This window comes from Pseudopipra pipra, chromosome 11 (genome assembly GCF_036250125.1).
Source record: "Pseudopipra pipra isolate bDixPip1 chromosome 11, bDixPip1.hap1, whole genome shotgun sequence".
NCBI classification, from domain to species: Eukaryota; Metazoa; Chordata; class Aves; order Passeriformes; family Pipridae; genus Pseudopipra; species Pseudopipra pipra.
In genome coordinates, this window is record NC_087559.1 from 14,295,832 (window position 1) to 14,314,172 (window position 18,341).

Genomic DNA, 18,341 nt, shown 5'->3' on the forward strand with positions numbered 1-18,341 from the left:
CACCAATAAGTTTGCAGATTATGGGTATAAAGAAACTTGCTGTAATATCAGTGGGAGTCTCAAGTGGCTAAGGGATTTAGGGTTGAATTTTTCCCCCATTAGTCCAATATAATTCCTAATGCATGAACACTTTGAGTAATATCTTGAGAACTATAGAAGCACTAATATGTTCTTGATCCAAGTGAATGCTAAGCATTAGTATCTTCCTTAAATAAGGTAAATGCACTAGGGAGAACATGATGACAGTGTTAAAGTTAACGATCCAGTGCAATAGTATTTAAGCAGATTTGGCACTAGCTTAATCACATTAATTGCTACATTGGACAAACTGGAGAACAATGAATACATTGGCCCTGAAAGTCCTGAAGCAGCATCTTGTCCATTATGTTAAGGATGCAGTGACATTCATGATCTCCAGGTAACTGGAACTTTGAGTGTACTTTGTTTGTCCTGCCACATCAGCTAACTATGAATTATTAACCCAAGCAGTCCTCAAAGTATTTTTTTCATACTCTGTGAAGTACCTTTAACAAAGCAATCCATCTCTTTACTTAATCACAGCAATGCTTGTCAAAGACTATTACTGATTTGGGGATGAAATGGTAAGAAGAGGAGAGAGTGTCATCCAGCACTACTGCCCTAAGGTGACTGGCACTCAGCTTAAATATACATGCTGTTCCCATTCTTAAAAAAATTTCATCAGGAAGGAACTAGACTTGTCAGAAAGCACCAGCAGCCATTCCCCCAAAAGTAACCACACAAACCTCAGTTCTGCCATGATCAGGACAGTCGGAGAAGTTTTGTAATGTGAAGTTTCAAGATGATTAAGAGCAGCCCTGGAGCAGTCTGAGCACCACTGCAGTCTCGTGCTGCCCACAGCCATCTGAAAAGTCTGTGCTGGTTTGGGGGGGCTCTTTTTTTCCCTACAGTCTCAGGCTATGTATATCAATAAATTCATTGACCCTCAGACATTCCTCCCCCACAACTATCTAGCAATGTGAGTTCCCATAATTCCTTCAGAGGTCTAGAAACAAAGAATGAGTAGACTAAAGACAAAAGAAGGAGGAAAAAAAAGATAAACAGCATGGTCTTGTTCACTTCTGTGCAATCAATGGAAAAGAAAGACATGGTAAGACAGACACAAATTAAGTCAGAATGCTGCAAAACACATCATGGTTGATGGCACTTAGGTCTGATTTGGTTAATAATAATAAAATAAAGATACGTAAAACAGGAGGTGTGTTACAAAAATGAGAATTCACATAACGTGGCTGCTATCACAGACATCAGATATTTAAAGTAGGATCCCTGACAAAAGAAAAAGAGACATAATTGGTACAGGATTTCCCATGATACAATGAACATGGTCAGATTAAAATGTCTTATTTTTGTTCAAGAGGGTCTAAGGACACATACTTGCTAGTGAAATTAGAAAGTATAATGAATCAAATAACTTTGTAGAATAAAGGCAATAGTCATACCTTTTTAGTTAGATAAAGGTTTGCAGTGGAAAAATATAAACCCAAAAACCTGATTTTCTTTTTCCTTAGTAGATTTGCTCCATTAGATGAAACAAACATATTAAAAAGCAGAAAAGTCTGTAATTGTTCAGATCTCAGAGGTGAATTTTTAATAAAAATTTCTTAGGGAAAAAAATCAATATAGTTACCTTTCAAGTTCCCAGACTCTAGTTCATTTTTCCTCTTTCTTCATAAAAATCAGTCAAGTTTGTGTATTGGAATATCTACCCATTTCTTGAGCAACAAAGATAAGAAGTCTTTTAATTACATCCAAGGTCATAGAATCGAAGTGGGCAACAAGACTTCCAGATTTTTTTCTGCTTACGTTATCATATTATGTTTTCTTTTTGCAAGCATTATCTCTAAAGGGAAAGAATCTGCTGTCAGCAACTGCAATATTTTCTGCTAAGTCATTCCACCACCTTGCAAAGACATTTGAAAACATAAAAGTGATTTACAACAACATTTTAGAACAAAATGCTGCACTAGTTATATGCGAGATGAGCACAGCGTATCAATATGCAAAGAATAGGAAAGCTGCTGCAAAAAACATTAGCAACAATCTATAGGAGTTCTGCAGAGTCACAGCAGGCCTAGGACCTCAAAGAAGCTGATGATCTCAAATAGCAATGAATTCTGGTAACACAGTGATCAGGTTTAAGATCTCTGTAAAGGCCCCGTGTGACCCTGCCTGAGGGATTATGAATTAGAAAAATTAATCTGCCTTCACAAACCAGGCTGTGAAAACTGTTTCTATGTAACACACGTAGTAACCCCTTCAGCCAAGGAGAGATATTTTTGCCTTGTCCTAACCAGTAGAAGCCACAGCTTAAGTGTCATAAAAACCAAGTTCAGCTACTGATGAAGGTTCCAAGAGCCATTGACTTCCTCTGGAGGGTCTACAGACTTCTGAAGATGACCTGAGTTTCCACACCAGCAAGGAGACATAAGTAGACACAGCACACACATAACCAACCATTTGCACGGAAAACACTTTTCTCCCTTGTTTCTATGTATAATTTCTAATTTGTATACTTCCTCTATTTTCTGCTTATCCCAAGTATTTTATACACACATAGGCTATACATATGCCATAAAATAGTGAAGGAATTAACTGCTGAGACAAGGAGAATTGCATCATCTTCAGGGTATCTGTTACTACAGATCACGTATTGCAAGGGAGATTTACACTTCACAGGCAGGGGATGGAAGTTTTAGGAAGGGGGAAAACAGCAACCAAACTTACAAAAAGACATATGGAAATTTATTTTACATTGATGTACCAAGATGATTATGGATTCCCCCACTATCAGTAATGCTAATTCTCTAGGACAAAAATCACACCATAGAATTAAAGTTCTTTTGTTCTTGCACCTAATATCTATTGAGCCTGTTCTGAAGCAGTTTCATTTTCAGTGTACCAGCTGCACAGAGGGAAAGTTTATGTGATGAAATGGAGAGGGCTGCAATCCCTCTTCTGTCCCTTTTAATTCTGGCTTTTCAAATGACATGAAGAACCCAGGTGGAAAGAATCTCTCTGCATGTCTGGCCATGTGGCAGAAAGGAAAAGGTAATTGATTATTTGTATTAAGGGAACTAGTTATGCCAGAAGTATTAAGTTTATTCAGTTTCACGCTTAAAATGAAAAATGTAGCATAGTTAAATATTCTATCTTTAATTTATACATAGCTTGAGCTGACTACAGGTATTTTGATGATAGCAATAATGAAAATTGCAATGTAAATCTAATTAGGAAGTTAATGGAAAAGGAGGGAAGAATGCTGTGATCAAAAACTCAGATCTTTAAACGCTGATAATCCATACACTGTCACTGCTTCTATTCGTAAAACTGCTAAGAGTTGCCTCAAGACCTTCAAAACCAAAGAATAGCTAGAAAAAGATTGAGATATTAAACATTAAGAGATTCAAATAATGGCTTCAGGGACTGAAAGAACAAGTTGTCTTCAAGGTTTTCTTTTCCATAAGTCTAATAATAAATATTACTCTTCCATGCTTAATCACTTCGCAAAAACATTACTTTCTGGGTATCCAAATACTGACATATTTCCACAGTGGGTATGTTATACTGTACCACTTGTAAATGGGCCAGAAACTGCTAAAGCAAAGGTTCAAGAAAGATACAGAACTATACAAGCAACTTACCCATTCGAAGAGACACTCAGATCTTATATTGTTGGCAAGAAAACACTTAGGAGAGATCTTTATATTTGTGTTCCCAGACACATGCTTTTCAATATTATATCAGGAATCTAGTAATTTCTCTACAAATTAGGTAACTTATTGTCCAATCATGCAATTTCCATGCAAAAGCATAGATTGCATAAGCTACTATTACATTTTTATTTAAAAAAAACCTTATAAGTGTAGTCAGGTGTCATCTGTGAAACAGCTTTAGAAAATAATCCTTGAGGGGAAAAAAAAAACAACAAACACCTCAAAATCAACAGACAATGCTGTCAAGCAATGAAATAGCTGAAATTTGAAGGCAACAGTATAAAAGCGATAGCTTTTGTATGCATGGAAAGCTCCGACCCCAAAATAACAGAAGGAATTTTGAGAAGCTATTAGTGAAGTTTCTGTCTCTTCAGAACAGGTTTAATTGACAAAAGAAAGCAACGTGACAAAATCCAGCTCGCTGGTTCCAGAGCTTGGATTCTGCCTCTTAGCATTAAACAAGTGAGCTCTGATGGGACCAGTCACATTGCAGCAGAAAAGCAAGTGATGGCCAGAACCACTCTCTATTGATTTTATTTTTTTTTTAAACTTGCTCTCAGGAGCATGTTTTGAACAGCTTCAAGAGGACAATCTGTAAACAAGCACTTTGTAAAATCTATTAGCCTAACAAAGCATTGTAATCTACTGTGAGTTCAAATCTTTGGAAGTTTTCCTCATACCAGTTTAGTTGTCATCTCTCTGATCAGGATTACAGTGATTCGTGTACCTGGCTAACAGCCCAGAAGAAAATCTTGTAGCATAAAGGCTTATGTTAGAGGGTGAAAGCATAACCCCTGAAGAACAAATAATTTTCATCCTTTCTCCCTCTGTCTCTAATGACTTAAAATTATGAATGGTTTAAAGGGTGCAGAGAAGGTCTTCAAATAAGGAAATACCCAAGAAAATACAGAACTTCATCACCAACTGCCTCCTGCTCACCTTGCTGCCACACACCTGGAGATTTCCTGCACAATGAACAGAAGCAGTTGCCCCAAGCCTGGCATCCTTGTCCTTCTTCTCTGGCAGCCACATGAACAGCCAAACCCCTTGTTACATGTCAGGGAATGCATGTGGTGTACTGGGTCAGCAGCAAAGCCCAGGCTAGAGGGTCATGGTGCAGGTGGGGAATGTTCAGAAGCAAATTCTCCATGATTTACACCCACCTAAAGCATTATACAAATGATATTCAACATCATTTAGAAAGCTCTAAAAGATAATGCAGCCCTGCTGCTTTGGCAGCAGCTAAGTGTGATTGAGGTATATGCTCAGTGAGGAAGCCAGTCATGAGACCTGCTTGTTAAAATCCTTGTATTTTCATGCTGGTGCCTGACTTCCCTCTCTCAATTAACTGATGCTCACTGGTGTCTCAGCAAGGCCGTGTCACACTGTGGGACAGTGCAGCACAGTGTTGTCTTGTCTTGGAAACAAGTCAGACAAACACTGCTGGGACTGCATGTGGAAAATTCTGTTAGTGATGAGAAACATGAAGTTGTAACAAACAGACCGAGAGAAGCAAATATTCCAGAAGCCTAATGACTGCTTCTAATATCCATAAGAAAGGCTGCAGATTCACAGCAGCAAGGTAAGCAGTGGGGAGCAGCGATCACTGGAAAGCCTCTGAAAGGAGTTCCAAGCATCAAATGCTTTGCTGTAGCTCTTTCCAGTACCTGCTGCCAAACACTTCAAAGAAAATCACAAGATACCATATGAGATAAATATGGGAATAAGCTTTTTAGTCAAATGTTTCAGCTTAATTCCTACTGCTTGGAGATTCAGACATGATTGCTTATATCCTTGACTGTTTTTAGAGCATAAATTAAAACTTCTCTCAGCCAAAAGCATCCAATTCCTTTTGACTCTCGTGGATTTATTTTTATTTTGTCCCAGGGCAAAAAGATTGAAGGAATCCAATGCCTAAGGAAAACTTTTCAAACTCACCTCTACTTCTTCTGAAAGTAAATTTAACTTTCAAAGTAGCTTAGAATGTGAGAATCCTACTATGAAAGCATAAAATATAAAATGCTTGATTTCAAAGCCTTTTCCAAGAAAAACAGTCTTACAATGCAGGTTTTGGTGGGTTTATTATTTGAAGAAGAACAACCTCCTTCTGCATTGATGTGCTTTTCTGTCAAGACAACATAAAGGGCTTCTTGATACCTGTTATCACCCATTAATTTTCACTGTCAAATATTTTTGTTACCAAGGAAAATGAAAAACTTTCCGCTGCTTAATCCATTTACATTTTTATATATTTCAACTCTCTCATTATTTATTTTTTCAGGTACTTAGATATTACTACATTATTATTACTGCAAACTTTTTATGCTTGACTTTGCTTCTAAAAGAAATCAACTTTTACAACCCTCCTTGGTAGTGCTATAATGTCTTGTTTTATGATGCAGTAATTAGAACTCAATATATTCCTTTATGGAAGAACTTAACAAGAAATTTTATCCTGCCATTACTTAGTCTGACTTGCATTCTTTTTCTCTAACTCTGAAGCTCAGCTTCATGCTGGTTGGATTGCTGGAGAACCTTTATTTTTACCGTAGTTATTGGTGAATAAAATTAGCACTTATGAATCCTTTACAGGTAGGCTTTTGTTCTTCCTTGAGCATGGAACACATGACAATTCAATAGCTATTAATTTTCAACATAAAGAAGTTACTGGGGATTCTTCTGAATGTCCTGAATTTGTTCCTTTTGAATTTCAAACCTAGTTATTTAAGTCAGGCAGAAAAGGAAGAGTTTTTAAAGTCATGCCAGTACAACTGTAAAGAAGTGAAACCATGGTTTTGTCAGCTAGTCTGATGAAAATGAACAAAAATATCAAATAAGTAAATTCAACTCCTTCCTACTGGGGGCTAGCTCTGCCTCTAATAGCACTGAGCTCATATACATTATGTTCTAGATAATGAGGTATAATGCATTGGACTGTATTAAAGGAGAAAAAAACGGAAAATACAGTAAATCGGATAATAGTGTCAACTGTATTTTAAAATCAGAATCTTTAGGGTCCTCTATCACATGAAGATGAAGGAAGCAAATGTGATATTCACATAAAAGCTAAACTGGAGAGGATATTGAGTAATACTTCTCCAATTAACTCCACGAGGAAAAGTCTCACGTGTGCCTTTATTGATTTTATCTTGTAAACTCAAAACCATTTTTGCAACCCCCAAGACATTGTGCATCACAGCACACCAATCTTCTGTAAAATACGGGATTATTTTGGGGGGGTGTTGGCCCACATTATTGCTATAGCTTGTAGGGATTTTTCCTACCAGACAACCACAGCTTTAAATGCATCTTTCAGACAAGGCAGTCTGGTCTTGTAATGCATCTTCTGTCATGGCTGAGCTTCCCTTTTAAGTTCAGCAAAACCAAGAATGGCAGCATTGCACAGAGAGAAACATCAAAATTGGGAGCAATGAGAGTGGAATCAGAATGCTACAACCTCAGTGCAATGGGCTTTTAAAACCTCTACAGAGTCATCCCGTCAACACCATTCCAGCTTTCACAGCACCTGCATCTTCCCAAACACCCCTAACAACTATGTGCTTTCTAAATAGCTACACTGTTTGCACCCATTTAAAAGTGTTTTGATTGCATTAACATATTCCATTAAAGTAATAAATTTTCAGAAGACAAAAACTGATGTTAGCACTCCGACAGAACTATAAAAGCTCTTCAGAACAATGTGTCAGTTATCACATCACCATTTTATTCACCAAATAGATTATGGAATTGGCTTCATCCACCTGCTTCTGACAAGTACCTTAGCTGCTGTTTTTATTTTGGCTGTTAAGTCTGAAGCAGTTAAAGAAGGTGGTATATCAAGTATCAGAGATGCCTCTAGCAACAACTAGAGCCTTGTTCCATTTGTCACCTTACTTGCACTGCCCTTTCTAATGCAGTAGGGGATGTTCTCATAGTTTATGGTGATCTTGTCATATACAGTTTCCACTGACAAGTCAACACCGAGGGCTGTTATTGCTGCAAAGAGGGGAAAAGCCCAAGGTTCCATTTGCTGAAATCTGTTGATTGCAGAACTGCACATCCACACTCCATCTTTGCCAGCTGCCAGTCCTCAGTGTGCACAGCGTGGGAACAGAGAGCTGATCCTGCCATGCCCACACTGCAGGGGGGCTCCAGCTGCTGTGCAGCCTCAGCCTTGGTTTATCAGGAGGGAATCTGTTCCTGGCACAGCAACAGCATGTTCAAGTGCCTACTGCAACACTCCAAATGTAGACAAAAAGCTCCAAACACCCAGTAAAGCAAATGTGTATCAAGAAGAAATATTTCTGCTCCCTAAATCATCTGTGCAGATGCAACCCATGCACATCCAGCAGAAAACAGCACTGTTACATCCTAGGTACATACGTTAGCAGGGACAAGTGCCATATCACTTGAGCATATGAGAAGTAAGAAAGAATTAGGTTTGTTCTTAAATAGTGATGATTATATTAAAAGGACTAACATAAACAAGAAATAGAATTCATGTATAAACATCTCAACCATAAATATTCAGCAAGTCTCCCAAGAGCTATAGCTGGACATAGTACTAATGCTCAGTACAACTGGATTAGGCTGTGGGACAGAAACTTTCTGACAGAAACCACACTAAAGCAAGGGCAGGAGCACAACAGCAGCCAGCTCTCCAGCAGAAACACCACCCATACAAAAGAGAAGAAAAGAATTTGAAAAATACACTGCCCACACAAGGCTCACCTGAACATCAGTGAGGCCAGAGGATTCCATGACGTATTTTATGTTGTAGTCATCTCAGACACAAAAATAAAGATAAATGACAAGCAGTAGCATCTTGTTGGAATGCAAGTTTTCCAGCTTCCTTTCCTACTTCCCACATATGAGTTTTCTCAGTCACATAGCCCATACCTCTCCTACCAGGTGGCTGATAAGAATGTTCCAGCTGTCTACAAGCAGCTCAACAGCATCAGTAAGCTAAACCTTTTTTTCCTCTTTTGAGTGTATTCACAACCTAGCTATCACCTAAAACAGGCAGGCTTATATAAAATAAACAGTTAATAGAACTTTTACAGAGAACAGAAACACACTAGATGCCCTAACAGACCTCAGTGAACACATTTATTGTAAAACCAATATTCACATCACAACACCTGTCTTAATAAATCCATTTGTCTGGTTAATCATTCCTTTTAATTTCTAAAGATACCACAACAGCATAGTGGCATCATCATCAGTATGAAAGTAAAAACTGGGAAGGGGAAATAGCTGTGTGAAATCTGTAGGTGTGCCTACAAGCCAACTTTACAAATAGGATTTTAAAATATAAGAACAGTAAGGAAAAAGGATAAGCCCTAGCTTGAACATTTATTCTTCAAGTTTCATTGTATTAAATTTTACTTTTCAGTAAACAGAAAGCCCATTACTTTTAAAAGACTTCAGGAAAAAAGGAAAACATGCCAAAGCAGGCTTGTGTGTGTGCATACATCCACAGTCCAGACTCATGAGGTACATGACAAATCTAATTCTCATTTATTAGCAGAAAGCATAACAAGGTAGGGAATATCTGCCTTAAACCAAAAGACTAACAGAGCCTGAGACTTCTTTTGCTTCCACAGATGCAAGTATATCCTCAAGAAATTACACAAGTATGAGAATAAGCAGGTCAGTTCCATTTCAGGCTTTGTCATTAACTTAGGGCATAGGTTTGAGGACCTGGTTTTTATTTTCAGTTGACCCATGTAATTATCATTATTTTTCCTACCTGCTGTACATTCAAAATGTTCCTATTACACTTACTTATGTTCACCTTTTTTTTTCATTTACACCAAAAAAATTGCCAAAGGCTCCACTAACAAAATAGGAAGTCTGCTATTCCACTAACTGGGGGAGGAAGACAGGGGTGGGAAAAAAAAAAAAAGAAAAAAGAAGCCAACAAACTCCAGCCAACGAACTCCTCAATCATATGTTAACACACAAGCATTTTGCCAACTTTAGCCCAAACTCTACCACTGTGACACTTCTAACAAATTCCCGAATCACTATACATCTGTGGAGTCAACACTGGTCCCCAACCCGGTAAGAATTTGCCATTTAAGCATTACATAAGTGTCAAGTGGCACGGGACGAAGGATTTCTCTATAAAGGAGAATGCAAATATTCTCCGACAGAGGTGGTAGGACGTCTGGAGCGTGGTTAAACAAAGCGGGTCGCGTTATTTCACACTTGCGCTGCCACCCGCTGGACGTTCAAAGTATTCCTACCCAAAAACCGCGCCCGAAACACGGGTATTTCTTCGCTGTGCTCAAGTGCTTCGACCAATTAGTGACCCCTCTCTTTCTGTGCCCGGACATTAACTGCAAGCACAGCATTCACCCCGTGTAGAAGAGTGGGGAAGTTTCTTTCTAGACTTTGATACGATTTTAAATTGAAGACCACCAATTTAATTCTCCTGAGGGATGAAGTCTTTGCTGTTATGTAACACATACAGGCAGTTATGGGTTTCTGTACATAAGGATATGCTGTTATCTAAAGGAATATAAAAGCACAAGACAGTCCTTTGGCATTCCTCAAGCATATGTTTGTTTTCAAACTCTTAACGGTAATAATTTTGAACTAAAGCATCTTAATGTTTGTTATTCAAGATCAACAAATTGTATAAACAAACAATTTGCAGACCAATTCTGTCACTAGAACATCTCGTCTCTGTCCCAGCCAGGGGAAAAAATAGTTTGTAGCATTATGTGCTTATGTTCTTGACCTGATTTAATGCCAGGATCAGAGATGCTGATTTTGCCAAATATATCTTCCAGTTGAAATCTGCACAAGATATCTCTAACTCAAAGCCCACAGTACATGAATATATGTCTGTCTGGGGCACTAGGGAATAAAAAAAATTAGGTCTTCAATCAGTTATTTAGAACTGAAGCTACTTGAACAGGTAAATTCTGTTTAAAGTTCTGACATTAAATCAACATAATTTAGTTCCAAGAATTTATTCCAGCTCTTCCACAAACAGCAAATTATTTTTTCTTATAGGAGCTGTTAAAAAAACAGAATCCTGTGAAATGTCCTCTGAATTTTATGCTTATGTTGCAATGAGCATTCTACATTCGCAATGTAACAATTAAAAGACCTCCTCACTCTAACACATACAGTATTAGTTGTGTGTGTATAAGACAAATACTACGTGACAATCAGCTCTTTCATGAATAATTCAAATCCAAATTAAGTTTTGAATGTTTCCATTTATATTATGGGGTAGTGTAACATGATAATAACTATGTGAAATAACTATAGGCCAGCGAGAAAAAAAAATGTGCCTTTTCTATTTCTTTTAAATAAATGTGGTCAATATCCTGCAAATGCTCTTTGAGGCAGGGTCAAGTTGCTCCTGCTTAGTCTTCAATTCAAAATTATTTCCTCTTAAAAAGCCTGCATTCACATTAAAAATTAACATAAGTTTTAGAAAGTACAAGCACTGTTCATGGTGCATCACCACTTCTCTATGCACACAACTTTCTAATTCTCTTGCATCACAACTAAAAGGTCATCCCTCAGCATAGAAAATGCTATCAAAGTAGCTGACCCATGGTTTTGCTAGTTTTCATGAAAAAACAGAAAACATTGATAAAGCATAGTAATATATTGCTCAGACAGCAGTACTCAGACAAATATACAATTCACAAGGAATTAAGACAGACAAATTTACGCTTAGAAGAGAGTCTAAAAAAAATAAACCATCTAAAACAAATTACATTTAAAAACATTTAAAGCCTATTTAGTATATTGGTGTTTTTCAATTACTTAATGTATGGCCTACACTACTCTTCATGGCATCACACAAATATTTACTTTGCCTGTTGCCAAATAATCACATCTCTCCAGTTTCCAAACAGCATCTCAGTTAACTTTTGGCTCTTACTCACCTCTCCCCAGCTCTGCTGCTCATGACACTCACCTTCAGAAGCTCAACCAGCTCTACTCCTCAGAGCACTCACCCTTGAGAAGGGCAGCCCAGCTGGTTTATGTTTCTGCTGCTGACTCTAAAAACACCTCTTTACTGGTTTTCCTTAGGCACAGGTGCAGGTGCAGGGTCCCTGTTGTCCTCAACTTTCCAGCACCAGGCTGAAAGCAGGGGTGGGGTCACTGAAGAACTGTAGCGAGCACCAGCTGGGGACACCCGCCCTGCCCCTTGGGAAGGAGCAGCTGCTCACGGTGGGATGTCAGGGCCGTGGCACCACCAGGAAGGAGCTCCCACCACAGCTTATGCCCACACCTTCTGTCCCAGCCCTACCATATATCCCAACTGCATGTGGATAACTCTTTTCCCATTCCCATTCCGCTTTTTGGTTTAGTTCCTGGCTAATAGATAACCAGGTTGACAATGCAATGCTACCATTGATTTTTAACCACATGTTCTTATGTCTAAAACTTAAATATGGAAATAAATTATAAATAATGTATACCTAAGTGCATTAAAAACAGTTAAAAATACTAACATTTTCACGTATCACTGTATACAATGGTTGGTTATTCTGACACTGTTAAGTACCTGGACATATTTTCTTGGAAAAATAAATGGCTAGGAATATACACACACCAGTACTCTCAATTTAAAAAGTGTATTTCTTTTTGTTTCATTCACCAAAAATACATTTCAGAGAAATGTTGCATTGTAATTATATAATCTTAGGGCATTAAGATGTTATTTATCATTACTTTATTACTAAATAAACCGAGACTATCTCACATTTTATTTAAAAACAAAACAAAACAAAAAACAACCAAGCACCTGAAGAACTCACTAGCCATCTTCTTTGTTGTTTGGGTTCTTTCTGTCATTTGGAAAGCAAAAAATACACTGATCTTTTCTGCGTGATTAACCTATTCCCCCTGAAAAATAATACATTTTAAAATAGAATTGTTTGAACTCTTATTACATTAATTCATGCAGGACAACACTAACTGCATACAGAGCTCGAGGTCAGGAGGAATAATTACCTGCTCATATTCAGGTTCACTATTATGTTCCTGTGTAAAGTCCTGTGAAAAGTTTGGACTGTGATGTTTGGTTCTATATGAGCAAGGGTTAGTTTGTGTGTGTTTTCAATACACCACAAAATTCACAATACCTCCTTTAGGCTACTTAATGCCATTACTTTCCCATTTCTGTCCTCCCTCTTTTTGTTTTCGTCTTGGTGAACGTTGTATTTACAACTTGTGCAATAGTTCTTTAAATTTGCTGTTTTGTCTCAATGTCTAGTGAAAATAAAATAAAATATATTAATTAAAATAATTTAAAAACAAGACTATATAATTTCCAGGTTAGCATATTAATAAAGGTATACATTTGTCATATATTTTCCTTAATTACAGTTATTTTCTTATTATTTGACTACTATTTGAAGAAATTACCATAAACAGGACTAATTAAGAAAACAAATAGGTGCTGTCCCTGAATCATTTTAACATACTGCCTGTGTTTATGTCCATTATGCACTATTTTCTAAACACTTCTGTATTGTCCCATTTCTTGAGTGATAGATTACCCAGCTCTTACATTAATGATAAACGTTTATTTTACAGACCTTGTTACAGATACCTTTCTTTCATAATTGCTTTCAGTTGTTCGCAAGAGTTTGTTTCTGAAAATCGAACATTTGTAAACATTTGTAAACATTTGTAAACATTTGTAAACATTTGTAAACACTTGTCAGTTGCAAACAATTTCTTTACTGAGGGGACAACTACACTGTCAGAGGCACGATATTACAATTTCAACTTCAGAAAACACTCCTGTGTTGTGCCCCTGTTAGCAAAGGACTTTACTGCATTATTAGGAGGTAATATCGCTGTTGCAAAGGAAGTATTAAAGTGCTTTTACATTCATTTTTCACTGCCATTGCCCAGCAAATTAAACATCCCTTGTCTACAGGTTTAGCTTTAAAAAAAAAAAGGAGGTAATATATTAAATTTGCCTATATAGCTGCATAGTTACCTCCAATTTTCCATTCATGGATTCTCCCTGAGAAAAAAAAAATGCTGCCACTATTTGCAGGGCAAAGCTTTTATAAAAATAAAACAAAACAAATGCTCAACTTCAGGCTGAACATTCCCACAAACATAATGGGAATATACATAGCCACATATCTGTCATTAAATACAAGGAACAAAAGTTCCCTTTAGTCAAAAGTGTTAAATAATCTCTCGACTTGGTCGTATTTCTACCATTATTACAACAGGCGGCTAGGAACGTTTAGTTTTTATGAAACCCTGACAGACTACCAACTCATGTTGTTGTTCTTAAAACGCTTAACGGACACGGCAAAGAAACTCCAACACAACGCTGGAACTACTGAAATAAATACGGTTTAAGGTGAAGCAGAACCGCCCGCTGTGAGGGAGGAGACGCTGCTCCCGAGCACCGCCCGCCTCAGGCCGGCCCCGCGGGGCGAGGGGACACCCCCGCAACAGGGGCTGAGTGGGACACTCGGTAACGGGGGGGCTGAGGGGGATTCTTCGTTAACAGGGGCTGCCGAGGGGGACCCCTCGTTAAGAGATGCTGAGGGGGACAGAGGGCGCTGAGAGGGAGTGCCCGTTAACCGGGGTGCTGATGGGGAGTCCTCATTAACAGGGCGTGCTGAAAGGGACGCCCAGTTAACAAGGGTGGTGAGGGGTATCCCTCGTTAATACGGCGTGCTCAGAGTGACTCCCCGTTAACGGGAGCTGAGCACCGCTCTGTTATCTCTGGGAAGGGAACCGGGCACCAAGCGCCGCCCCAGAGCGCCACAGCCCCGCCTTCCGGCCCCGGAAGGATCTCCGGGCGCCCCGTCAGCCGCCCCTGCTGCTCATGCGCAGCGGGCGGGGCCGGCGGGGCAGGAGCCGCCATGGTTTACATCTCCAATGGTGAGGGGCAGGGACAGGGGCCGGGGCGTCGGGCGGGGAATGTCTGGGCAGTGACCGGGCAGTGACCGCGGGCCCCGGGCCCCGGGCCCGCTGCCAGGGGAGCCCGGAGGGGCCCGGCCCTGCCGGTGTCGCGTCCCCCCGCGCTCCCCGCGGCCTGCGCTGAGCTCGCCGGCTCTGAACTGCGCTTGGGGACTTTGAAGGGGCCGAGCGTGGTCTGCGAACTGCGGGAGCGTAACAGAACAGCACTTAAGCAACATGCGGGGAAACTGCCGCTGCACCGGTACTTTTTATAGGTTTCCTGGACGCAGAGCCCGTTTGGCGATGGTGAGCCCAGTAGTTCGAGTGCTTGGTCAATAAATTATCTCTAGGCAGTGAAATTCGCCGCCGTTGCCCGTGACGTGAAGTTTCTCCCTCCCATTTGTAAATTCTGGACTCAGCAGATATGCTTGGGTGTACTGTGCTGTGCAGTGTCACACACTGAACATCACAGGATGTTTTGTGTCTGGATATGTTACAGGACAAGTTTTGGATAACCGGAGTCGGGCTCCTTGGAGTCTGTCATCTATAACAGATTTCTTCTGGTCCATAGCAGATTTTGTGGTTCTGTTGTAAGTACAAGTTAATTCTTTTGGTGAGCTTTATTTTAGATTTGACATAGGTACAAACTACTCAGTACTATCAGTAACACAACAATAAAAGTGATGTTTTTACTCTTTAGCATTCTTATCTATAAATATTTTACTGTGACTACATAGTTTTGTTTACTAAGCACTACAGTAGTATTAATAAAAAGTGCATGAAAAGTGATGCTAACTTCTTGGAAGTTCAAATGAGTTTTCTTACATTTCATCTATTTTGATACTGCAAAAAAGAAAAAGCATACACTTTTGTTAAACAGCTAATGTCTAATAGCTGATCCAATAATTAAGCAGTTACTTGGAGAATTTCTACTGGTGACAAGAGATCCTGGCTATGTAAAAATAATTACACAACAGTAATGACAAATTTATGGCCCCAGATGAAAGCCAGTTAAGAAACAGAAAGTTCTTGTGATGTGTTCAACAGTTCTTGATTATTTCAGTTACAAGTTTATACTTAATGCATTTCTTGCATATTTACCCAAAAATGAGATTTTATAGTTTGAGCCTCGCTGTAATTTGGAATTACTTCAGATTTTAGTTTGATATGTAGGAGAAGAATTGCCAAGAATTAAACAACAATGATCTTGGCAAGATACGCCATTCATTCCTTAACATACTTACTGTTTTTCAGGCCATTTCTTATCTTGCAATCCAAAAATAGATGAACTATTATGATAGATGAACTATCTACCAGTCAATTCACCTAACTCTTGTTTTATTTTTCAGTTTCCAGAGCATTATTCAACCCGATTTGAGAAGAAGAGGTTATACATCTTCCTCCTATTCAGGATACAATGACAGAAGAGGGTATTTTTTTCATATTCACACCAGTTCTGATTTTTTTTTTCCTATCTTAGCAAAGTCACATGAATCTGAATAGATTAATTGGGTTGTCTAGGAAGACTAAAATGTTTATCTGTATTATTGTTGATAACAATACACAGCTTTGGACAGCCTGAAAAATAATATAGCCTAACACACTCTGGAACTATTAAAGAATTATAAAAGAATTTTTTTGAAAGTGGGGTTAGAAACTGATTTTTTTTCCAAGGTTCTAAGTAAGTACTGTCATTTAGAGACAGTGTTATATTTCTAGTTTAAAAGTTTAATGACAATAGAATTGCTTTCTTTTCAGGCCTCCAGCAAATCCTCGCCGTAGGATGGGTCGAATAAATCACTGGGGTGGAGGCCCCAATCCACCACCAATGGCTGGGGGTGGATGAGGAAGGTAATTCCCAATCTGCTCTATCCTGCTTTCAATATTGGGGAGTTTCATAATTACAATAATCAAGGTTAAGGTATAACTTTTGCAGAAGTTACCAGAACAGGCAGATAATCAAAATGGTAGATACTTACCATTAAAGTGGAGGAGAAAAGGGAGGAAGAAAGGATGTTAAAAGATTTTTGGGTCAGAAATGGTGGCTTTTAAGTGCACAGAAGTGGATATACAAAGTGTTAGCAAAGATTTTTGAACACAGCTTATAAAAAATTATTTACAGCTTTTCATTTTTTTTGGCTGCTAATTTAAAGTCCTGTCCAGATCAGAAGCAATTGAAACTTTGTTTGCATTTCTAATAGTTATTGTATAACATATAGGGGTTTTTTATTTTAAATAGATACTTAATAGAAAAGAAGGAAAATAATAAAATTGTTAAAAGACTTAGTAAAAATCTTTTTTTTTCCTATTACAATGATATAGCCATATAAATCTTGAATTCCAGTAAAGTATAAAAATCAGAACTGCTTAAAAATGGAGGCAAGAGCCCTGGTCTTTAAATTTCTTTCAGCTGCCTGAACTTTAATTCTGTTTTATTAGTTATTTTGGCTAGTCAGAGTTACATCTAACACTGTGTGTATATACAGTATGGTTTAATTTACTTCAAGACCTAAGTAAACAGTCCTTGTCATCAATCACTCCTTATTGTTACCATCACAAAAGTGTTACCATCACTACCTGTAAGTCTAATAGGGAAAAGTTAGTTCATAACCAAAAGCACATACACCAGTATTTCAGTTCTCTAGAAAAAGGATAAGCTTCTTTGATGTTTTAGGGGTTTATTTTTCTTTTTTGACTGGACATGAGGCCAGCAAAGACTCTGGGGGTGGGTTTCGGGTAATCACAGCAATGTGTAACCTGCTCAGGAATAAAATTTGAAAGTCTTTAGGATGTGTCATCTAGCTAAATTAAAAACAATTTTATTTTAAAATTATTACTTAATTTTATCTCACAAAGAAAGGCCTTGTTGTCTTTAAATGTACTGCAATTGCTTTATCTTTTAGGTAAACGCCTGCTGAAGAGGCAGGCACAAGTGTACACATTTGCAAGATGAAAGGAAGAAGAGTTTAGTGGTGGACCAAATGAGTTTGAATATTGTGAATGTGTACATCTGACTGGAAACTGTTCTGTGATATAAGCAGATTAATGAAGTTGTACTGGGAACTCCTTCTTCAAGGATCCAGTGTAACTGAACCACAGTTTTATTAAATACGTGTTTACTGTCTAAAGTCTTTGTACAGTTTCTGAATAAGTAATAAGTAAATTATATTTGGCTTGTCACAAGGCTGACTTTCTCATCATTTTTAGAAACCAAAAAATCTGAAGTACAGTAAGTCCTTAGCTATTCAAATGAGAAAAAAATACATATTTATAGTTGATACAGATGGTCCCTTAAGAGCCAAACTTAAAGCAGGGCTTCCTAAGAAGTTTTGTATTTACTCTGTCTCTGTCAGGACAAACATTCTGTACTTTACTGTATTGTCATGGTATTAATGACACTCTAAAAGCACTTTAAGAATGCAGTTTACAAATTACTTTGTTTTACAGTTCTTGCCTTTTACAAACTTGCTTCCTTAAAGCCCATAATGGGTTTTATAAACACCTCTTGAAACAGCCTCCTTCTCCATTATGAACTTACTCAAATGTATAAGCCTATTTACTGTACAAATTTCGGTAAAACTTTGAGGTTTTTTTCAATAAAATTAGGTCTTGGGTTTAGTACGTGAAGAAAAAGGTAGTGAACTGAAATACTGTGTGCTAATGCACAAAGTT

General features: G+C 38.2%; 1 protein-coding gene across 2 annotated transcripts; it reads left to right on the forward strand.

Moving 5' to 3' along the window:
• Positions 1 to 14,522: 14,522 nt before the first annotated feature.
• Positions 14,523 to 17,852, forward strand: SELENOK (selenoprotein K). Of its 2 annotated transcripts, XM_064667668.1 has the most exons (5): positions 14,524 to 14,651; positions 15,169 to 15,259; positions 16,019 to 16,099; positions 16,428 to 16,520; positions 17,573 to 17,852. In XM_064667668.1, exons 1-5 carry the CDS (start codon positions 14,633 to 14,635, stop codon positions 17,574 to 17,576), a joined length of 288 nt encoding a protein of 95 aa, XP_064523738.1. In that variant the 5' UTR covers positions 14,524 to 14,632; the 3' UTR covers positions 17,577 to 17,852. The 2 variants fall into 2 exon arrangements, with proteins under 2 accessions (XP_064523739.1, XP_064523738.1); XM_064667669.1 differs by lacking the exon at positions 17,573 to 17,852 and having other exon boundaries at positions 14,523 to 14,651; positions 16,428 to 16,524.
• Positions 17,853 to 18,341: the final 489 nt, after the last annotated feature.